The sequence below is a fragment of the Pan paniscus genome, chromosome 10 (genome assembly GCF_029289425.2).
Source record: "Pan paniscus chromosome 10, NHGRI_mPanPan1-v2.0_pri, whole genome shotgun sequence".
Classification (NCBI taxonomy): Eukaryota; Metazoa; Chordata; class Mammalia; order Primates; family Hominidae; genus Pan; species Pan paniscus.
In genome coordinates this window covers 42,918,066-42,942,438 of record NC_073259.2, presented here as the reverse complement: position 1 = coordinate 42,942,438, position 24,373 = coordinate 42,918,066, and the positions used below count along the sequence as shown (strand labels likewise).

The following is a 24,373-nucleotide window of genomic DNA, read 5'->3' as shown; positions in this document are numbered from 1 at the left end:
CAACACCTGGTTCATTTCTGTATTTTTAGTAGAGACGGCTTCACTGCGTTGGCCAGGCTGGTCTCAAACTCCTGACCTCAAGTGATCTGCCTGCCTCGGCCTCCCAAAGTATTGGGATAACAGGCAGTGAGTCACTGCACCCAGCCAGATTCCTCAGCTCTTGATCTTAACTTGGTTGGGTTTGAGCTTGGACAACAGAGGCAATACATTAAGACTTCAAAGGAGATCTAGCTTAATTCCAAAGTGAACAATATCTGATGAGCTAATAATTTATACCAAAATGTGCCTTTTAAACACAACTTATCTTGAGACTAAAATCCAAGAAGCTTCTTGGCTTGATTCTGAGGATACACTGGGAAAGGTGGTAGGTTGATTTTTCCTGGTTCCTTCTGTATATATGTAGAAGGGATTCTGGGAAATTCTGGCCCTTGCCAGGATGGAGGCTTGAACCAACTCATCTCCCGGGGTACTTTTTTTTTTTTTTTTGAGACGGAGTCTCACTCTGTTGCCCAGGCTGGAGTGCAGTGGTGCAATCTCAGCTCACTGCAAGCTCCGCCTCCCAGGTTCAAGCCATTCTCCTGCCTCAGCCTCCCGAGCAGCTGGGACTATGGGCGCCCGCCACCACGCCCAGCTATTTTTTAAATATATTTTTAGTAGAGACGGGGTTTCACCGTGTTAGCCAGGATGGTCTCGATCTCCTAACCTTGTGATCCGCCTGCCTCGGCCTCCCAAAGTGCTGGGATCACAGGCGTGAGCCACCGAACCCGGCCCTCCCAGGGTATGTTTCTAATGATGTTCCCCTGGAACAAGCTTTCCTGCACCGTCTTTGTCTCAAATCCCTGAGATAGTTCTGCAAACTTCTAGAACTTTCCTAGGGTTCTTATTGCTTGGAAGAGAACATATGTAAAGGCGCTAAATAGGGAAAAGAAAATGTCAAAAATGTTTAAGCAAAAATAAGTCAAAATGTAGTTACTTCTTGCACATGAGAATCTGATTTCTGTAGCAATGAAAATTTTTAATTTGGATAAAAATCATGTAAGCATGAGGTTGTTGGGGAACACGGAAAGGAAGGGCTCAGATTAGGGGATGTAGCACATTTATCAGGAGGTAAGATCTCCATAGTCTCCTACCCCTCCTGGCCTGGCCTTTTACTGTGGTATCCAGCCTCTGGGAAGACCTTGTATGAACAGTATCTCCACTGGGGCTATCACTAGGTGACCAGGTAGGGGACAGAGTAGAGCAGCCAATGACCCTAACTCAAAATCTTTTCTCTCCCTTCAACCTGTGAAAAAAGATGACTGGGCACATACTCAGATGTCCCCTGGCATAGCCACATCTTGTTGGCCAGTCACAAACACCAGCTCTAGTAAGAGGGCCTGGTTAAAGATACCATAAACAGCTTTCTCCATGTCCCTGGTCCCTGGAGTCAGTGATGTCGGCATTTGGGACTGCGACCTGGCTGGAGCTTGGATTTGCCCACATCAATCAATGCTTCTCCCTGGCTTCAGAGAAAACTTTCCCGTAATAAGCAGTCAACGTGTTAGCGATGGAGCCAGGAATAAGCTCCTTGGGGCCTGGGAGTCATTAGATGAAATATTCCTCTTTCTCGCTGCCCTTGGCCAAGTCACTCTCCATCTGGACGATGGCACTGGGCTCACCTTCTGTAGGTTCATAGGTGACGTAGCTGCCTTTGTTCTTGTACAGGTAAAAGAAGATCAAGATCACGACCGAGAGCAGGGTGAGGAAGACAACGGTGATAACAACTTGGAAAGGAGAGGGAAAATGTAGAGATGTTTCAGGATTGAGGATGTCTCAGTAGTTTCTGGAGTCATCTGATTTAGTCACTGTTTTCATAAAGATCCTCTTGTTTTCATTAACTAGTGTCCACTTCCATCCAAACCCATGTTCCCCCACCAACCCCAATTTCCATGGCACATAATAGCTGGAGTCTCCTGGTGCTTAAGCTAAGGACACATGCTTTTGATTTCTGACAAAACTGAACTCCCTCCCAAACCAGTTCCTGATTCTTATAGAAACGGGAAGGAGGGAACAGGAAATGGCTTATCCTAACAGGAAGTGGTTTATCTGATCCTCCCCCTCTTCCTCACCCACTCAACCAACCACATATATCCTCATCCCTACCCACGTACTCAAGTGTAACGTCCATATGCATATCTATTTGCGGCCACCTCCCAACCTGTCATTTACTGGTAGTGCCTCTGACAGAAGCCTCTGAGTCTTTTATAGCTGTGTGTGTGTGTGTGTGTGTGTGTGTGTATGTGTGTGTGTAATATAACTTACATGCCAGAGTGAGCCCATTAATGGATTTGGTCAGGCTCCCTCTGGAGAGAGATGCCCTTGATCCAGAAGGTCCCTTGGAGTTGGCTCAGAGTCTATTACCTGCAATGAGTGCTGTGCTGGCTCCATCTTCTGGGGACAGGGCCTCAGTGGGCCGTAAAATTGGGGTGGTCATCAGTTCTTCTGGAAAATGTAGAAAAGTGGAAAAGGAAATGGGGTGAATTCTTTTGTTTGAAAGCATATGTTTGACCTTCAAATTTCACCACCCCACCTTCTTCCCTATCAAAAGTTTATCATTTAACTCCTATAGTAAATCCAAATAGAAAATCCTGGAGAATAAAGAAGAAAATAAACCGCCACCCAAAGACAATATGTTGATGGATTTCTCCCTGCATAATATAGTGATTAAGAGTAGGGGCTATAGAGCCTGATGGACTGGGTTTCAAATATGAACTCTGTCCTTTACTAGCTGTGTGACCTTGGGAAAATTACCTAACCTCTATCTGCAAAATGGAGGTAAGAGTACCTACTTTAAAACGTTGCTGTGACATTTAATAAGTCACTCAGTAGGATAAGCCATTATTAGGAATGCATATTTTTACATAAGTGAGATCAAATGAGATGTATGTGTATATATTTACATTATATAGCATGTGCATTTTCTTGCAGCATTCTTACAAATTCTTTGTAAACATTATTTTAACATAATGAAATAGTGCTCCTCTCCTATTAAAAACCCTTTTCTACACTTCCAGGATAGGCCCTGCAATTTGAAAGGTTCTGAAACAGGCCTCTCCTCTACCCTAAAATAGATCCTGCACCCCTTCCTGCTACGGGTTTATTTATCCTTCAGAGCGTGAAAGTCCCACCCTAAAGTCATTACCCAGGGACAGAACATGACAAAATGAGCGGTCTCCAGAAGTCCCTTTTAAGTGTTTACACAGGAAGTCAGGAAGCCCTTCCATTCTTTCCTATTAGCATTTTAATGTAGAGGTTACTGCAGGATAGAGGTCTCCTGGGGAAAACCAGCTGGCTGATCCTGGCAACACCCACAGGAGGCACCCCGACCTGACTGGCATCCCATAAACAGCAACACTCACCCACTGCCTCCTCTTTGCTAGGCCCTGTGCTAGATGAAAGGTCGAGCAAAACAGACACGGGCCAGCTTCCTGGGGCTCACCCTCCACTGCACCCCACAGCTTGCACGGTGACGAGCTGCTTAAGTGCACTTAGGAAAGTGTGCAGCCGAGGGGCCTGATCTAGTCTTCCAGCCGGTAGCGACCCCCCAAGGGAGGAATATCTGACCTGGGAGCTGAAGCAGGGGTAAGAGTTTACCGGGTAACAGGGATGGGGCACATTCTAGGCAGAGAGAAGAGCCTGGGTCAAAGCTCTGAGACCAGGGGACTCAAAGGCGAGCGTGGCCGGAGCGCGGTGTGAGCATGACTCCCGTCCAGTGCCTGACATGTTCAGGTTTCCATCCACAGCAAGTGAAATGAGGGTATCAGTGGTGGTCTGGTGGGCCTATGCTAAGAGGGGCCAAGAGTGTTGAAGGGTCTTTCCACGCGGGCCCAGGGGAGCCTGATGAACCATCCTCATCTCGCAATACAGAAAGCAGAGGGAGGCTGTCCAGAGCGCTTCCCCTCCCGAGGCCAGGCCAAACCTTTCTCCACTGGTCCCCACTCTTTGTCTAGGAATGGTAGTACCCTCAACCACTCTGTGGCCTTGGGCGAATGGTTACTGTGGTGTTTTACACACACACACACACACACACACACACACACACACACACACACACACACTCTCTCTCTCTCTCTCTCTCTCTCTAGGTTTTCATCCAGTTCCTGGCTCCTAATTCCCACAGCCCGTTAGCCTTGTGTTATGTTGTGGGTGTGTCACACCGCAGGAGCGGGCCTCAGGAAACAGCATCTCTCCAGCCTTCTCCTGCCCTTCCCTTCACCTGCCCCAAGGCAGGACTCTAATCTTCCTCTGCCTTTCCGATAGTGGGTCATAAGATCCTCACTCCAGAGGGAGAATTTGGGAAGGGAATGCTGACATCATGAAGCTTCCATTAAAAACCCAAGAGGACTGGCCTCAGAAAGCTTCCGCATAGCTGAACATGGCTGGACATGGTGGCTCATGCCTGTAATCCCAGCCCTTTGGGAGGCCAGGGTGGGTGATTTCCTGAGCCCAGTAATTTGAGACCAGCCTGGGAAACATGGCGAAATCCTGTCTCTACCAAAAATACCAGAAAAAACAAAAAACAAAAAAAAATTAGCCAGGTATGGTGGTGTGCACCTGTAATCCCAGCTACTTGGGAGGCTGAGGAATGAGAATCGCTTGAGCCCAGGAGGTGGAGGTCGCAGTGAGCTGAGATCGCGCCACTGAACTCCAACCTGGGGTATAGAATGAGACCCCATCCAAAAACAAAAACAAAAACAAAACCCCCAAAACAACTAGCTGAACATGCAGAAGTTCCCGGAGGGTGACGCACCAGGGAGGGCGTGGAAGCTCCGCCCCCCTCCCCACACCTCACCCTACACATGTCCTCATTTGTATCCTTTGCAATATCCCTTATAATAAACCAGTAAACACATTGTTTCCCTGAGTTCTGTGAGCTACTCCAGCAAATTAATTGAACTCCAAAGCAGGGGTTGGCAGGGGTGGGAACTCCAACTTGAAGCTGGTTGGTCACAAGTTTTGGAGGCCTGGACTTGTGACTAGTGTCTGAAGGGAGCTGCAGCCTTGGGGACCCAGACCTTGGCCTGTGGTATCTGACACTATCTCTAGGTAGATAGTGTCGGAATTGAATTGGAAGACACCCTCTTGGTGTCTGCTGTGGAACTGCTTGCTTGCTTGCTGGTGCAGAGAAATTCTCAAATATTTTGGGGTCACAGAAGTCTTCTGTGTCAACTGTTGTGAGAGCTGAGGAAAAATGGTTTTAGAGTTTGTCTAGAACAGTTATACATTTTTTTTTTAAGATGGAGTCTTGCTCCATTGCCCAGGCTGGAGTGCAGTGGCGCAATCTCGGCTCACTGCAACTTCCACCTCCTGGCTCAAGCGATTCTTCTGCCTCAGCCTCCTGAGTAGCTGGGATTACAGGTGTGTGCCACCATGCCCAGTTAATTTTTGTATTTTCAGTAGAGACAGGGTTTCACCATGTTGGCCAGGCTGGTCTCGAACTCCTGGCCTCGAGTGATCCACCTGCCTCGGCCTCCCAAAGTGCTGGGATTACAGGTGTGAGCCACTGTGCCTGGCCTATACATATGGATTCATTCATCCATTCTCATCTGTTACCCACAGGAACTATATTAACCAACACTGCAGTTCTATTGTGAAGATTAAATGAGAGAACATGTAAGCATCATATAGTAGCTACTACTTAAATATTATTTAAGGTGACTTTGTTAATATGCTTAGTGATTAAAAGGGCCAGGCATGGTGGCTCATGCCTGTAATCCCAGCACTTTGGGAGACCAAGGTGGGAAGATCGCTTGAGGCCAGGAGTTTGAGACCAGCCTGGGCAACACAGTAAGACTCTGTCTACAAAAAAAAAAAAAAAAAAAAAAATGTAAAAATTAGCCAGGTGTGGTAATATGCGCCTGTAGTCCCAGATACTCATGAGGCTGAAGTGGGAAGATTGCTTGAGCCCAGGGGGTTAAGCCTGCAATGAGCCAGCACTGCATTACTGAATTGTTGGGCAACAGAGTAATGAGACCCTGTCTCAAAAAAATAAATTAATTAAAGGGAGAGTTGCTCTGGGTTTGAACCCTGCCTAAGCATATTACTAGGTGACCTTGAGGAAGTTACTAAACCTCTCTGAACCTGGTTGTTGTTGTGTTTTTTTTTTTTTTTTTGAGACAAGGATCTCACTATGTTGCTCAGGCTGGAGTGCAATGGTGCAGTCTTGGCTCACTGTGGCCTCAACCTCCTGACCTCAAGCAATCTTCCTGCCTTGGCCTCCCAAAATGCTGGGATTATAAGCGTGTGCCACCACGCCTGGCAGTACCTCAGTTTCTTGATTTGTGAAATGGGAGTGTGGTATACAGCTTCTAAGATGGCTCACAATGATTTCTGCCTCCTGGTATTGACATCTTTGAGCATGCCTCTCCTCTGGTATATGGGTTGAACCTGGTGACTTGCTTTTAACAGATGATGGCAAAAATGATGGCATGTAACTTCTGAGATTAGTTTATACAACACTGTGACTCCCATCAAAGGGAAGCCCTGAAGTTTATCTACCTGGTCATGACTTCACACATTTCACCATGCACTTTCCTCCCCAAATCGCCCAGGGCTGCAATCCATCTTCCTACCATGGATCTAGAGTTCTATACAGTTGTTCCTAGTTTTGCTTTCTTTAAACATTTTGAGAATTTAGGATGTACAAAGCATTGAGAAGATTAATGTATATCAGAAGCTTGAAGATGAGTAATTTGTGTTCAATCATCAACAGTAACTTACTTTGTACATTAGGTTTAGTGTGGTAGCTCACGCCTGTAATCCCAACACTTTGGGAGGCGGAGGCAGGAGGATTGCTTGAGGCCAGGAGTTTGAGACTAATCTGGACAATATAGCAAGACACCATCTCTATTTTTTTTAAACAAATAATATATGGAGGAGGCTGGGTGCAGTGGCTCACGCCTATAATCCCAGCACCTTGGGAGGCCAAGGCAGGTGGATCGCTTGAGCCCAGGAGTTGGAGACCAGCCTGGGCAACATAGCCAGACTCCCATCTCTACAAAAAAAAAAAAAAAAAAAAAAAAGTTAGCCAGACATGGTGGCACACACCTGTAGTCCCAGCTACTCGGTAAACTTGAGGTGAGAGGATCACTGGAGCCCAGGAGGTCCAGGCTGCAGTGAGCTGTGATTGTGCCACTGTACTCTAGTCTGGGTGACAGAGTGAGACCCTGTTTCAGAAAAAAAAAAAAAAAAAAAAAAGGATAAAGGTGGGAGGAAACCAGATGATCACAATTAAATACAGACAGTTGTGCTACAAAGTGCTTCTTTAACATGAACTGGCTCACTGGTGATAGGTAACTTAAGGGAATGATGTCAGTGTAATGCAGAAGTCATGTTGGTTTATATGTGACTTCTTTATTTTTAGTTTCTTTTCAGTTATCTATTCTTTAATTTTTTTAAATTGAGCAGCCCCTAGAACCAAAAGAGGTTCAGAGGACTCCCCACCCTCTTTAGCTTTAATGTTTAACATGATCAGAAGCAAACTTTCTCACAACTAGAGAATATTTTAGCCACACAGGAAGACCTTAAGAAAAAAATTCTACAGAATGCCTTGCTGCGATGCAGCTATTGGTCAGTTTCCACTTATATGAAGCCATCTGGTGAAGCAGAAAGTGCAGATGAAGAAAGGTGCAAAGAAATTTACCTCAATATTTAAACGATGACAAGAAGGCAGACTCTACATCAGATTTTTTTTTTTTTTTTTTTTTTCCAGACAGAGTCTCGCTCTGTCACCCAGGCTGGAGTGCAGTGGCGCGATGTTGGCTCACTGCAACCTCTGTCTCCCAGGTTCTAGCGATTCTCCTGCCTCAGCCTCCCGAGTAGCTGGGACTACAGGCGCATGTCACCACGCCCGGCTAATTTTTTGTATTTTTTAGTAGAGACGGGGTTTCACCATATTAGCCAGGATGGTCTTGATCTCCTGACCTCGTGATCTGTCCGCCTCGGCCTCCCAAAGTGCTGGGATTACAGGTATGAGCCACTGTGCCCGGCCTATTATTATTATTTTTGAGGCCAAGTCTCACTGTGTCACCCAGGCTGGAGTGCAGTGGCTTCACCTCGGCTCACTGCAACCTCCGCCCCCTGGGTTCAAGCAATTCTCCTGCCTCAGCCTCCCAAGTAGCTGGAATTACAGGCATGTGCCACCACACCCGGCTAATTTTTGTATTTTTTAGTAGAGACAGTTTTGCCATGTTGGCCAGGCTGGTCTCAGACTCCTGACCTCAGGTGATCTGCCCTCCTCAGCCTCCCAAAGTGTTGGGATTACAGGCGTGAGCCACATCGCCCCCCGAAGGACAATTTAAAAAGCATTATATTTGCAACAAGAACAAAGAAAAAGCTAGGCTTGTTTGGGCCTGAGGGGTCAGGTTGGAGGTAACAGAGAAAGCAGAATTCCCTCAGGCCTTTTCACCTCTGTTTCCTATCAAAGAGAATCATTTTTTTGCACTAAGGAGCAGTGGAGCCTTTGGGGACATGGGGGAAGTGAGCTCAAGAGAAGCAAAGAAACCCAGCAAGCACCAGACTAATCTAAAAGGGACCAGATATGACAGCCAAAGGCACTGCAAGAACTTGTAAATGGGATTTCTGTTGGTGACATAGGAGCTTCTGAGAAAGAGAAAGGGGTCGGGAACCTGAAGGGGCCATGGAAGGAAGGTGGAGTCCATAAAGCAATGGTGAGCTTGATGTGACTCCCCAGCAAAGTTCTAGAACACACTATTACGGCCTGTTTGGGGGGCTTTGAACTCGAAACAGCAAGCATTAGAAGTCAGAATGGGACTACTGAGAGCAAGCTGGGTCAGATAAGCTGCACAGCCTTCTTAGACTGAGATTCCAGGTTCCTAGACAGGGAAATTAAACAGTTAGTTCAACAAGAATTTACTGAGTGTGTACTCTGTGCCAGGCTCTGGGCTTCTATCAGTGAACAACACAGGCAAAAACCCTTACCTTTAAAGTTCCTGCCAGGATTAAACAGAATTACCCAGCAATCTCATTGCTGGGTGGGTATGATCCCGCAATCCCACTTCTAGGTATATACCCAAAAGAAATGAATGGACTTCAACTGATACTTGTATATCATGTTCATAGGAGCATTATGCAATAGCTAAATAAAAGGTGAAAAAACCCAAATGTCCAACAGTAGATAAATGGATAAACAAAATGTGGTATATACATACCCTTAAAGAGGAAGGAAATTCTAAAAAAAAAACAAAAACAAAAAAAAAGGAAGGAATTCAGACATATACTACAACATGGATGAACCTTGAGGACATGACACTAAGTGAAATAAGCCAGGCACAAAAGGACAAACATTCCAGCCTGGCCAACGTGGTAAAACCCTGTCTCTACTAAAAATACAAAAATTAGCCGGACGTGGTGGCAGGTGCCTGTAATCCCAGCTACTTGGGAGGCCAAGGCAGGAGAATCACTTGAACCCGGGAGGTAGAGGTTGCAGTGAGCCAAGATCATGCCACTGCACTCCAGCCCAGGCGAAAGAGCGAGACTCTGTCTCAAACAAAAAAAAGAGGACAAACATTGTATGATTCCACTTATATGATGTGCTTAGAGCAATCAAATTCATAAGACAGAAAGTACTACAGGAGATTGTAAGGGGCTGGAGAAAGGGAAAATGGGGAGTTAATGTTTAATGAGTATAGAGTTTTAGTTTGGGAGGATGAAAAAGTTCTGGAGATGCATAGTGGTGTTGGTGAAGGTATAACAACATGAATGTACTTAATACTGCTGGACTGTACACTTGAAAATGGTTAAAATGGTCAATTTTATGTTATGTATAATTTTACCACAATTAAAAAACCCTCTGTTTATATAATTTACATTTTTAGAGGGGGAAGACAGACAATAAATAAAATAAGGCCGGGCGCGGTGGCTCATGCCTGTAATCCCAGCACTTTGGGAGGCCGAGGCGGGTGGATCATGAGGTCAGGAGTTTGGCACCAGCCTGACCAACATGGCGAAACCCCGTCTCTACTAAAAATACAAAAATTAGCTGGGTGTGGTGGCGTATGCCTGTAGTCCCAGCTACTCAGGAGGCTGAGGCAGGAGAATCACTTGAACCCAGGAGGCGGAGGCTGCAGTGAGCCGAGATTGCACCACTGCACTCCAACCTGGGTGACAGAGAGAGACTCCATCTAAAAAAAAAAGTAAAAATAAATAAATAAATTAAATAAGTAAAAGATATGCTATATTAGACGTTAATTAGCGCTATGTAGAAAAATAAGCAGAAAAGAGGATGGAAAGCTGGGATGTGGTTGGAGTTGTGGTTTTAGAGAAGGTTGTCAGGGGAAGCTTTACTGATGAGGTGACTTGAGTGAAGACCTGAAGAAGGTAAGGGAGGCAGTCATGCAAAGAGCTGATTGAGGAACATTCCAGGCAGAGGGGACAGCAAGTTCACGGGAGGGCTGTCCACAGCACTGAAAAACACCCTGGGGCCAGACATGCTTGGCCTGTTAAATGCACAGTATGGAGGCCCCTGAGTGGGAGTAACAGGGAGAGGAGGAGCAGAGAAAGTCAAGGAGGCCCGTACAACACAGGCCTTGTAGGCCAAGGTAAGGGCTTTTTCAGTGAGTGAGGTGGGAAGCTTTTACAGGTTTTTGGGCAGAGACTGATCAGATTTTTTTTATTATTTATTCACTTACTTATTTTTGAGACAGGGCCTCAGTCTGTCCTCCAGGCTGGAGTGCCATGGTATGATCATGGCTCACTGCAGCCTCCACCTCCCAGGCTCAAGTGATCCTCCTGCCTCAGCCTCTGGAATAGCTGGGAATACAAGCGTGCACCAACACGCCTGGCTAATTTTGTTATTTTTTGGAGAGACGGGGTCTTGCTATGTTGCCCAGGCTCGTCTCAAAACTCCTGGGCTCAAATGGTTCTCCCTCCTTGGCCTCCCAAAGTGTTGGGATTACAGGCATGTGCCACTGTGCCTGGCCTAGGTTTGTGTTTTAAAGCAATGCTTCTCGAACTTTCTTGTGCATAACAATCTCCTACAGATCTCGTTAAAATGCAGATTCTGATTCAGGAGATCTGGGGTGGGGCCTGATTTCCAAAGACCACACTTGTGAAACCCTGAGACCACCATGTTGAGAGGAACCCCAATCCTGCCTGCTAGAGGATGAGAGGCCATATGGAGGAAAACCAAGCACCCCAGGCTCAGCTGACTGCCAGACATGTGAGGGAGACCATTTTGGCCCTTCTAGTCTAGCAGACCTTCCAGCAGCAATACATGATTGAAACAGGGATTGATTTGAAAGGATCCCTCCGACTACAGTGTGGACAATAGGCTGTGGGAAGGTGGCACACGTGCAGAAGCAGGGTGTACCCTGCACAAGTGCACAGTTGCATCTGCCAAAAGGTGTGCCTTTTTCTTTTTCTTTCTTTTTTTTGAGACAGGGTCTTGCTCTGTTGTCCAGGCTGGAATACAGTGGTGTGATCTCAGCTTATTGCAGCCTCCGCCTCCCGGGTTCACACAATTTTCCTGCCTCAGACTCCCAAGTAGCTGGGATTACAGGCATGCACCACCATGCCTGGCTAATTTTGTATTTTTAGTAGAGACGGGGTTTCACCATGTTGGCCAGGCTGGTCTTGAACTCCTAACCTCAAGTGATCTGCCCACCTTGGCCTCCCAAAGTGCTGGCATTACAGGTGTGAGCTACCGTGCCCAACCCCTTTTTCTAATTTCCACGACAGCATTGATTGCTTTTGCAGCAGCTCAGTGAGAAAGTGGTGAGATTCTGAATATAATCTGAAGCAAAGACGGACAGGATTGGATGTGGGGTGGAGTCAAGGATGAAGGCATGGAGTTATGTGAGAGGGGTAAGCCTGCAGGGGGAACAAATTTGGAAGAAACATGATTGCTTACTAGATATCAAAATTCAGATATGAAGATTAGAATTTGGAGGCCAGGTGCGGTGGCTCACGCCTGTAATCTTGGCACTTTGGGAGGCTGAGGCCAGAGGATCACTTGACCTCAGGAGTTCAAGAGCAGCCTGGGCAACATAGTGAGACCTCAGCTCTATTTAAAAAAGCACAAACAAGCCGGGCGCGGTGGCTCACGCCAGTAATCCCAGCAATTTGGGAGGCAGAGGCAGGCGGATCACCTGAGGTTGGCAGTTCAAGACCAGCCTGACCAACATGGAGAAACCCCGTCTCTACTAAAAATACAAAATTAGCCGGGGTGGTGGCGCATGCCTGTAATCCCAGCTACTCGGGAGGCTGAGGCAGGAGAATCGCTTGAACCCGGGAGGCGGAGGTTACGGTGAGCTGAGATCGCGCCATTGCACTCCAGCCTGGGCAATGAGAGCGAAACTCCGTCTCAAAACAAACAAACAAACAAAAAAAACACAAACAAACAAAACCTCCCTCCCGCCCAAAAAAAGATATATATATATATTTTTATATATGGTACTGGAGGTTGAAAAGTCATTAGATATTTAAGACCATAGACTGGGTGAGATCACCCAGGAGTAAGTGCAGATAAAGAGAACCCAAGACTGAGCCCAAGGAGACTGGGGAGTAGCAGCCAAACAGCTTTTGCCACGCAGAGATCATAAACGACCTTTACAAGAGAAGTTTTGGTGAAGTGCTGGATACAAACCCGTAATTTAGGGTGGGTTCAAGGAAGAAATGGAAGGAGAGGAACTGAAGGCAGAATATAAATAAATGCTTACACAAAATTTCTCTGTAAAGGTGAGTAGAGAAAGGCTGTGACTGGAGGGGAAAGGGAGTTCAAATTTGTTTGTTTTTCTGATGGGAGAAATGCCAGCATGTTTGCATACAGATGAGAATGACCCAGATGAGAGGCACAATTGATGATGCACAAGAGTCCTTGAAGGGATGAGATCTAGAGCACAGAGGGGCTGGGGGGCTGGCTGCAGACAGCAGCAGAGACAGTGCCATTGGAATAGGAGGAAAAGCAAAGTATATGGGCACAAATGCAGGTGGCAGGTTGATGGTGACGGTGCGAGCCTTTGGCAGTTCTCTTCGGATAACTTTAATTTGCTCAAGAAAATAGGATCTTAACTGGGCCCAGTGGCTTGTGCCTATAATCCCAGCACTTTGAGAGGCCGAGTGGGGAGAATTGTTTGGGGCCAGGGCCAGGAGTTCAAGACAAGCCTGGGCAACATAGTGAGACCTTTGTATACATTTTTTTTTTTTTTTGAGACAGTCTTGCTCTGTCACCCAGGCTGGAGTGCAGTGGTGCCACCTTGGGTCACTGTAACCTCCTCCTCCCAGGTTATAATGATTCTCTTGCCTTAGTCTCCCGAGTACCTGGGATTACAGGTACCCACCACTACACTTGGCTAATTTTTGCATTTTTAGTAGAGATGGGGTTTCACCCTGTTGCCCAGGCTGGTCTCGAACTCCTGACCTCAGGTGATCTGCCTGTCTTGGCCTCTCAAAGTGCTGGGATTACAGGTGTGAGCCACTGTGCCCAGTCTACCCATTCTAAAGTAAGATCTTAACTGGGCCCAGTGGTTTGCACCTATAATTCCAGCACTTTGAGAGGCCAATGTGGGAGGATCGCTTGAGGTCAGGAGTTTGAGATCAGGCTGAGAGCAACATAGTGAGACCTCCATCTCTACAAAAAAAATAAAAATAAAAATAAAAGCAATAGCCAGGCATGGTGGCACACACCTGTAAGTCCAGCAATTTGGAAGGCTGAGGTGGGAGGATTCCTTGAGCCCAGGAGTTCAAGGCTGCAGTGAGCTATGATTGTGCCATAGCACTCCAGCCTAGGTAACAGACCCTGTCTCTCAAAAAATAAATTAATTAATAATTACAAAATAGGATGTAAGATAATCAGTTGAGAGTGAAGGTAGGAGGGACTTAAGGAGAACTGAAGGTGCTGCAAGAGTAAATAGCATCAGAAAACATACAACAACATTATTTATAGGCCGGGCACAGTGGTGCATGCCTGTAATCCCAGCATTTTGGGAGGCTGAGGGCAGGTGGATCACCTAAGGTGATGGAGGTTGGGAGTTCAAGACCAGCCTGGCCAACATGGTGAAACCCCATCTCTACTAAAAATAAAAATTAGCTGGGCATGGTGGTGGGCACCTATAATCCCAGCTACTTGGGAGGCTGAGGCAGGAGAATCACTTGAACCTGGGAGGCACAGGTTGCAGTGATCCGAGATCGTGCCATTGCACTCCAGCCTGGGCAACAAGAGTGAGACTCCATCTCAAAAAAAAAAAAGAAAGAAAAGAAAAGATTATTTATAATATCCTTGTGGACAAGGTAGAGAAATACAGCCTGGCTATAAGGCCTAAGTGAGGCAGTAATGGGTTGTTAAGGGATGAAGTGATGCCAGTCTAGACAGAGACTCTTTCACTGTGGTTTAACCTTAGTCCTTTTTGAATTGATAGTTATGTCAAATCATGCAAGGGCCAAAATAAGGCCTTTATGTAATTTGAAATAAAAATATTAAATCATAAAGCAAGTATAAGAAAGTCCAAGGCTGGGTGCAGTGGCTCATGCCTGTAATCCCAACAATTTGGGAGGCTGAGGCAGGAGGACTGCTTGAGCCCAGGAGTTCAAAGCCAGCCTGGGCAACATAGGGAGACCCTGTCTCTACCAAAAAAAAAAAAAAAAAAAAAAGCTGATAGTTGAACCCTGAGGAGGATTCTAGAGGATCACTTCAGTCTGAGAAGTTGAGGCTGCGGTGAGCCATGTTTGCGCCACTGCATGCCAGCCTGGCTGACAGAGTAAGACCCTGTCTCAAAAAATATATATTGAACTTCAAATTCTTTGCAAGATATATACATATATATTTTTGGTCTTATGCTTTATTGGTGCCTTCTACAAAGGCTGAGCTGAATGCCCTTGGGGTAAATGCAGATCCTGCAGACCCAGGGAAGATTCGACAATTTTAAAATTTTTTGTACAGATGGAGTCTTACTGTGTTGCCTAGGCTAGTTTTGAACTCCTGGGCTCAAGTGATCCTCCTGCCTGAACAACACAAAGTGCTGGGATTACAGGTGTGAGCCACTGCGCCCAGCCCTGACAAATTTGTTAAAGGCTTCAAAGCTAGAGGGGCAACTAGTAAACTGATAAACACAGACACATTTCAAATGACTGAAGAAATGCATCAAACTGAACAAGATGAGAATTTAACACATTCCTTGCTCTTAGGTTCAGGAAGCCAACTACTCACAAAGAATGGGGAAGCTATGGCTTAGCAACATCATATATAAAGTACTTATGGGGGGTCCCTAAAAAAACCACTGACACTGGAAGGATATACTCCAAAACAGCAGCAGGAGTTACAGATAGGTTGTGGAATTCCCAATGATTTTAATTTTCTTCTTTTTTTCTTAGAGACAGGGTCTTGTTCTGTCACCCAGGCTGGAATGCAGTGATGCAATCATAGATCACTGTAACCTTGAACTCCTGGGCTCAGGCAATCCTCCCACCTCAGCCTCCTGAGTAGCTGGGATTACAGGTGTGTGCCACCATGCCTGGCTAATTTTTAAAGTTTTTTGTAGAGAGGGAGTCTTGCTATGTTGCCCACGCTGGTCTTGAACTCCTGGCCTTAAGGTATCCTGCCACCTTGGCCTCCCAAAGTGCTTGGATTACAGGTGTGTGCCTGAATTTTACGTTGTTTTATATGCTTTCCTTTATATTCCGAATTTCTCACAATGATAAAGAATTACTTTTATAATCATAAAAAATTAAAGATTGCTGTTATTTTAGGCACCAGCAATATAAATATGGTCTAATAATGGAGGCCACAGTACTGCTCTACTTTGTACCACTCCTAGACTGCTGAGTTCATCTGGGTGTCATGGTTTCTTTTTTTTTTTTTTTTTTGGAGACAGGATCTCTGCTCACGACAGATCTTGGCTCGCTGCAACCTCCGCCTCCCGGGTTCAAGCGATTCTCCTGCCTTAACCTCCCAAGTAGCTGGGAGTTACAGGTGTGCACCAGCACAGCCAGCTAATTGTTTTTTGTTGTTGTTGTTGTTGTTTTTTGAGACGGAGTCTCGCTCTGTCACCCGGGCTAGAGTGCAGTGGCGGAATCTCGGCTCACTGCAAGCTCTGCCTCCCAGGTTCACGCCATTCTCCTGCCTCAGCCTCCTGAGTAGCTGGGACTACAGGTGCCCGCCACCACGCCCGGCTAATTTTTTGTATTTTTTTAGTAGAGACAGGGTTTCACCGTGTTAGCCAGGATGGTCTCGATCTCCTGACCTCGTGATCTGCCCGTCTTGGCCTCCCAAAGTGCTGGGATTACAGGCGTGAGCCACCGCGCCCGGCCAATTTTTTTTTTTTTTTTTTTTTTTTTTGAGATGGAGTCTCATTCTCTGGCCCAGACTGGAGTGCAGCGGCGTGATCTCGGCTCACTGCAACCTCTGCCTCCTGGGTTCAAGCGATTCTCCTGCCTCAGCCTCCCGAGTAGCTGGGACTACAGGCGCCCACCACCACGCCCAGCTGATTTTTTTGTATTTTTAGTAGAGACGGGGTTTCACCATGTTAGCCAGGATGGTCTCGATCTCCTGACTTCGTGATCCGCCCGCCTCAGCCTCCCAAAGTGCTGGGATTACAGTATTTTTAGTAGAGAGGGGGTTTCACCATGTTGGTCAGGCTGGTCTCGAACTCCTGACCTCGTGATACACCTACCTTGGCCTCCCAAAGTGCTAGAACTACAGGTATGAGCCACCGTGCCCAGCCTTAATTTTTTTTTTTTTTTTTTTTCTGAGACGGAGTCTCACTCTGTCACGTGGGCTGGAGTGCAGTGGCTCAATGTTGGCTCACTGGAACCTCCGCCTCCCAGGTTCAAGCGATTCTCCTGCCTCAGCCTCCCAAGTAGCTGGGATTACAGGCACCCGCCACTATGCCCAGCTAATTTTTTGTATTTTTAGTAAACACAGGGTTTCACCATGTTGGCCAGGCTGGTCTCGAACTCTTGACCTTGTGATTTGCCCACCTCGGCCTCCCAAAGTGCTGGGATTACAGGCATGAGCCACCACACCCGGCCTGGGTGTCACAGTTTTGAGGTGAGCAGGCAAACCATGTCAGATAAGGAAAGCTTGCAAGAGAAAGCCCAGAGAAAAAAAAGGGAGCCTAGAACTTGAATTCTGTCTTCTAATATGCCAAGGCATGACCTGTACAAGAGCACTAATAGCAGAAACTGGGAAAGACAGATGTCTCCCCAACAGAAGGAAGAGCAAAACTGGACAAAAGCTAGGTAGCATCTTGGAGAGAGAATTCTAGGACAGAATGGCTAGTTGAACTAGCTGAGCATCAGAACCCCTCTCAGCCTTAATTGTTGAATTTTTATAAATGGAAAGTGTTCTATTAGAATTCTCATTAAAATCAAATTTTAAAATAAAAAATCCAGACATACTTAGAATGTCTATCTGGAGAGGAATGATGAAATAAATTACAGGCCATCCATTGTGGAAACAGTTGCTAAAACGAATATGAGATCTACAATATTACTGGGACAGGATACATGGTTAGATGAAAAAAGCAAACTGCCAGGTGGTATATGTAGTAGGACTGCATCTTTGTTTAAAAAAAAAAAAAAAAAAAAAAGTAAATTGGCAGAGTGCAGTGGCTCACACCCATAATCCCAGCACTTTTGGAGGCTGAGGTGGGAGGACTGCTTGAGGCCAGAAGTTTGAGTCCAGCCTGGGCAACATAGCGAGACTCCTGTCTCTCTGTATATTTTTTTTTAAGTAACTTTAAAAACCCCTATAAATATGCATATATATGTTTGTACATAGAAAAGGTCTAGAAAGCTATTCTCTGAGGGGCATGTATTACCTTTCAAATAAAAGAACATGCTTGGCAAGGTGGCTTACACCTATAATCCCAGCAATTTGGGAGGCTGAGGCCAGAGGATCACTTGAGTCCAGGAGTTCAAGACCAGCCTGGGCAACATGGCAAAACCCTGTCTCTACAAAAAATACAAAAATTAACTGGGCATGGTGGCACGCACCTGTGATCCCAGCTACTTGGGAGGCTGAGGTGGGAGGATCACCTGAGTCTGGGAAGGTTGAGGCTGCGGTGAGCTGTGGAGCTGTGATTAAGCCACTGCTCTACAGCCTGGGTGAAACTGAGGCCCTGTCTCAAAAAAAGAAAAAAAGGACAAACAACAACAAAATAAACTAAGTTCAGGAAAGCTGGCATAAAAGGAGGAAATGGCTTATAGCTTTTCCCCCATTCTCTCCCGTTTCTACCCCATTTTTTTGTCCAAACAAAGGAATAATTATTAAATAGCACTACAGTCTTTCCAAACCTTCCCTGCTCAGGTTCATAAGATTGAAGGCCCCACCCAAGTCCTAACCAATAGCAAATGACCTTCAAGATCTATTCTGTTCACTTACTCTTGTTTTTGTTAACCCAGATACTGGCTGGCTTCTTTGTGGTCCTTGTTCCCAGGCTGAGCTAAATCTCTTATCACTGAGGCATCAGATCTTTTGCCACCTGAGTCTGCCAGCCTACTTATTTGCTCTAGACCTGCCCAACAAAGGGCGGCTCCCCGAGTTCTTTCCATGGGAAGCCACCCTGGGACTCGGCCCCCTTTCTTCTGCCTTCTCTTTCATGTGCACCAGCCAGTTGGGTGGAGTGAGACCTTGGGAGCAGTACACCATGACAGAAAGAACATAGGCTTGCAGTAAATCAGACTTGGCACAAAATCCTGCCTCTGCCATTACTAGCTGTGTGACCTTGGGAAATTTTTTTAATCTTTGAAAATTTAACGGTGACTCATGCCTGTAATCCCAGCACTTTGGGAGGTCGGGGTGAGTGAATCACTTGAGATCAGGAGTTCGAGACCAGTCTGGCCAACATGGTGAAATCCTGTCTCTACTAAAAATACAAAAATTAGCTGGGCATAGTGGTGGGCGCCTATAGTCCCAGCTACTCGGGAGGCTGAGGCAGGAAAATTGCTTGAACCCGGGAGGCGGAGGTTGCAGTGAGCCGAGATTGCACCACTACACTCCAGCCTGGGTGACAAGTGGGAAATTCCATCTCAAAAAAAAAAAAAAAAAAAAAAAAGAAAAGAAAATTCCTTAACTCCCCTGAACTTCAGTTTTTCCTTCTGTAAAATGAGACTAAAACTTGTTTCATTGGGTTGTGGTGAGGAATAAGTGCAATGAAAAATGCTGCTTTGGGAGGCTGAGATGGGAGGATCACCTGAGGCCAGGAGTTTGAGACCAGACTGGGCAACATAGTAAGACCTTATTTCTACAAAAAATTATTTTTAAAATAAAATAAAGAAAAATGCTAAGTGTCTAATACAGGGTGAGGACAACCTAGGCGGTAGCTGGTGTGATCATTTGGTGGCAAGAGATGAGCTTTACCTGGCACGGTGGGCAAAGGCCACAAGGCACAGTTCCACTCTGCCCTACTTCGAATAGGGCTGACTTATGCACTAGGCACAACAGGCACAGTGCCCTGGGCCCACAATGCTTCGAAAGGCCCATGAAAATGTTTTAAATGATTTTCATTTCTTTTATAATTAGAAGGAAAAGAAACAAAATTTTAGGTCAAAGAAATATTAAGGTTGTTATGCCATTCAATTACTAATTATAAATATTAATTATATTATATTATCATATTCTTCCTTACACTGATGCAGTTGTAAAATATGATTTTTAATATTTTAAGTGAAGGAGGAGCCCACAAAGACAGAAGTGCCCAGGGCTCAGGAGTCATAATGTGGCCCTTCCTTTCAAGGTTCCTGGAGGATATCTTCTCTAGGAAGTCTTTATAGACTGTGAGGGAGGAATAGGTGGGAAGGTGGGGGAAGGGAAATGCAAGACAGGGGTGGAAGAGAAGAGCTGGCCTTTAGTGATCCCATCATTTAAAGTATAAGCTTTCTTCCTATCTGTGATTTCTATTCTTTTGTCTATTGCTGTCTCTGAACTTACACTTGCTTGGACCCAGTGGATAGGAGACTGTCCTAAAACACTACTTCACCCATGTCACTCGCTGGATCAAGAATGCAGCCAGGTGAGGTGGCTTGCGCCTATAATCTCAACAACTCAAGGGCAGAGGAAGGAGCATGGCTTCAGGCCGGGAGAGTTGCCTGAGCAACATAGCAAAACCCTATCTCTGCAAAAAATTTTAAAATTAGCTGGGCGTGATGGTGCATGCCCAGCTGCTCAGGAGTCTGAGGTGGGAGGATCCCTCAAGCCCAGATGTTTGGGTCTGTAGCGAGCTAGGATTGTGCCACTGCACTCCAGCCTGGGCAACAGAGTAAGATCCCATCTCTTAAAAAAAAAAAAAAAAAAAGGTCAGGCACAGTGGCTCATGCCTGTAGTCCTAGTACTTTGGGAGGCCAAGGCAGGCGGATTGCCTGAGCTCAGGAGTTTGAGACCAGCCTGGGCAACATGGTGAAACCCCGTCTCTACTAAAATACAAAAAATTAGCCGGGTGTGGCAGTGTGCGCCTGTAATCCCAGCTACTCGGGAGGTTGAGGCAGGAGAATTGCTTGAACCCGGGAGGTGGAGGTTGCAGTGAGCCGAGATGGTGCCACTGCAGTCCAGCCTGGGTGACAGAGCAAGACTCTGTCTCCAGAAAAAAAAAAAAAAAGAGAGAGAGAGAGAGGGCTGATTCAACGATCAATTTTTAAAAAAAAATTTTTAAAGGATATAAATATACAACTGAACAAGAACAAAACAAATCAACTAAAAAATGGGACAAGACTTGAATAGACATTTCTCCAAAGATATACAAATGGTCAATAAGTACATGAAAAGATGCTCCACATCACTATCACTAGGGAAATGCAAATCAAAACCACAATGAGATACCACTTCACACACAATATGATGACTACCGTTAAACAGAAAGTAACAAGTGTTGACAAGGTTGTAGAGAAACTGAAACCTTTATGCACCGCTGGTAGGAATATAAAATGGTGCAGCCGCTGTGCAAACCTATATGGTGGATCCTCAAAAAAATCAAACACAGAATTACCACATGATATAGCAATTCCACTTCTGAGCATACATCCCAAACAACTGAAAGCAGGGTCTCAAGAAGATATTTGTACACCCATGTTTATGGCAGCATCAGTCACAATAGCCAAAAGGCGGCAGCAACTCAACTGTCCATCATAGATGAATGGATAAACAAAATGTAATATACACATACAACAATATTATTCAGCCCTGAAAAGGTAGGAAATTGTGACATGCTACAATATGGATGAACCTTGAGAATATTATGCTAAGTGAAGTTAGCCAGACACAATAGGTCTATTGTATGATTCTACTTACATGAAGTACCTAGAGCAGTCAAATTTACATAGACAGAAAATAGAACGGTGTTTGCAGGGAAATGGGGAATCAGTGTTTAATGGGTGTCAAGTTTCGGTTTGGGAAGGTAGAGTTCTGGAGATGGATGGTGGTGAGGAACATGAATTACTTAATACAGTAGTCCCCCCAGGCCAGGCGCTGGCCTGTAATCCCAGCACTTTGGGAGGCCGAGGTGGGCGGATCACGAGGTCAGGAGATCGAGACCATCCTGGCTAACACGGTGAAACCCCGTCTCTACTAAAAATACAAAAAATTAGCCGGGCGTGGTGGTGGGCGCCTGTAGTCCCAGCTACTCGGGAAGCTAAGACAGGAGAATGGCATGAACCCATGAGGCGGAGCTTGCAGTGAGCTGAGATGGCGCTACTGCACTCCAGCCTGGGCGACAGAGCGAGACTCCGTCTCAAAAAAAAAACAACAGTAGTCCCCCCTTATCTGCGGTTTTGCTTTCCTAGGTTTCAGTTACCCATGGTCAACTGCAGTCCGAAAACATTAAATAGAAATTTAACAGAAAAAGAAAATTCCAGAAAGGAACAATTCATACATTTTAAATTATGTGCCGTTCTGAGTAGCGTGATGAAATCTCACACCCTGCTCCATCCTGCCTGGAAAGTGAATCATCCTTTTGTGTCCATGCTATAAACGCTTAGTAGAGTACCACAGAGCTTGTGTTCAAGTAACCCTTATTTTACATGACAGTGGCCCCAGAGCACAAGAATAGTGATGCAATTTGGACATGCCAACAAGAAGTGCTTCAAGTGAAAAGGTGAAAGTTCTTGACTTAATAAAGAAAAAAAAAAAGAACTGTGTACTGAGGTTTCTAAGATCTATAGTAAATAAGACATTTTAAGTGAGAGAGACCATTTTCACATAACTCTTATTACAGTATATTGTTATAGTTGTTCTATTTTATTATATTGTTAATCTCTTATTGTGCCTAATTTACAAGTTAAGCTTTATCATAAGTATGTATGTACAGGAAAAAACACAGTATAGATGGGGTTCAGTACTATCTGAGATTTCAGGCATCCACTGGGGTTTTTGGAATGAATCCCCTGTGGATAAGCGGGGACTACTCTGCCACTGAATTGTCTGCGAAAAAATGGCTAAAATGGTAATACCTGTACTATGTTTATTTTACCATAAATTTTAAAAAAGAAAAAATGGCATGAGCCTGTAATCCCAGCACTTTGGGAGGCCGAGAAGGGCAGATCACTTGAGGCCAGGAGTTTGAGACCAGCCTGGCCAACATGGCGAAACCCCGTCTCCACTAAAAGTATACAAATTAGCCGGGCGTGGTAGTGCACGCCTGTAATTCTAGCTACTAGGGAGACTAAGGTGGGAGAATTGCTTGAACCCAGGGGGCGGAGGTTGCAGTGAACCGAAATCAAGCCACTGTACTCCAGCCTGGGCGACACAGCAAGACTTGGTCTCAAAAATAATAATAATAAAATTTAAAAAATGTAAACAGCTCCCCCTTGCCAAGGTTCTAATCCCTCAGCTAGCTGCCAAGGTATCACCTTTTCTCCCTTGTGGGCAGGATTATTCTGGAGGTCCTCTGCCCACCCGCTTCCTGAACATCCTCCAGGGTAAATTGTCTCTGTAGCTTCACACATGGTATGAGGTATTCTACCTTTATCTAGAGCAGGTACACATGAAAAAGGTATTCTACGTTTCTCTAAGATACCTGCTGCGCCCCTTTGCCTGTATGAACCTTGTCCGTCTTTCAAGGGCAAGACTCAGATCCCCTTCCTCACCCACCCATGAAGCCTTTGCTGACCTATTCCCCCGCCCCTGACTCCGTGTCCCCCTAACTCTTTTTTTTTTTTTTTTTTAAGACAGGGTCTTGCTCTGTCACCTAGGCCGGAGTGCAGTGGCATGATCTCGGCTCATTGCAACCTCCATCTCCTGGGCTCAAGGGATCCTCCCACCTTAGCCTTTGGAGTAGCTGGAACCACAGGTGTCTACCACCAAGCCCGGCTAATTTTTAAATTTTTTTGTAGAGACGGGGTTTCGCCATGTTGCCCAGGCTGATCTCGAACTCCTGAGCTCAATCTGCCTGCCTCAACCTCCCAGAGTGCTGGAATTACAGGCGTGAGCCACCATACCTGGCCATTTCTCTCTTTTATCTCTTCTCACCAGACAACTAAAAGTCTGAATTGTGTGCATTACCAGTCACAGAGGACACCGTCTTAGACTTCCACTGGTGGTGTCACTCACCTGTTTCCACATCAGTAAAAGCAGAGAATGCCTGTCCTAATGACAAATGTGACTGTGTATAGGAAGACAAAGGTGTATAGACCAACCAAGGGTTTGTTCCTCTCTCTCCCTAACTAGCACATGCTGAAAACAGTCAATAAATAACTGATAGTTTGTCCGGCCCAGCCTGATGATGAACTAAAAGGTGGGCATCCATTCTCAGAGTGCTGAGCAGTAGTGCCCGGCCTCCGCACACCTTCAGGGAACAATAGGGTTTTGATGCTGGGTCTGTATCACCAGAGGAGTGGAATGAGAAGGCCAGCAAAATCACTTTCAAGGGAAAGATGGGTTTCTAACAAGTACTCAGTGCTAATAACCAACGTGACTGAGTGCTTACAAGATACTACACACTCTTCTAGGTGTTTTATATGAGTTGTCTCATTTAATCTTCATAAATCATAAGATAGGTACTATTTTCCCTATTTTGTGAATGATGAAACCGGAGCTTAGAGGTTAGCAATACTATCTTTAGCAGGTTTTTAAAAAATGATTTCCCTGTTATCTTTGAAGATTCCTTTTCCACATTTAATTACAAGGGTTTCTGCTACATTCTTTGCCATAGCTATAAATTATTAGACAGATGAATGTAAAGCCCTTCCTTTAGGCTTATACAATAATCTTCCTTCCTTCCTTCCTTTCCTTTCCTCCCTCCTCCCTCCCTCCCTTCCTATTTTTTGAGACGGGTCTCACTTTGTTGCCCAGGCTGGAGTGCAATGGCACGATCTCGGCTCACCTGTGCTTCCCAGGTTCAAGCGATTCCCATGCCTCAGCCTCCTGAGTAGTTGGGGTTACAGGCGTGCA

General features: G+C 45.6%; 1 protein-coding gene across 5 annotated transcripts in view; it reads right to left on the bottom strand.

Annotated features, from left to right (window-relative positions):
- Window positions 1-989: 989 nt before the first annotated feature.
- Window positions 990-24,373, bottom strand: part of SMAGP (small cell adhesion glycoprotein) — a 29,436-nt gene continuing 6,052 nt past the window's right edge. For 4 of the 5 annotated variants that reach the window (XM_003810789.5, XM_003810790.5, XM_008963165.5 and 1 more), the window contains exons 3-4: window positions 2,401-2,481; window positions 990-1,763 (exon numbers count right to left, since the gene is read on the bottom strand). In XM_003810789.5, coding sequence (XP_003810837.1) covers window positions 1,585-1,763; window positions 2,401-2,481 — 260 coding nt within the window. In that variant the 3' untranslated portion in view covers window positions 990-1,584. Of the gene's footprint in view, window positions 2,482-24,373 lie in introns of all 5 variants that reach the window. The other variant, XM_063593060.1, reaches the window with a different exon arrangement.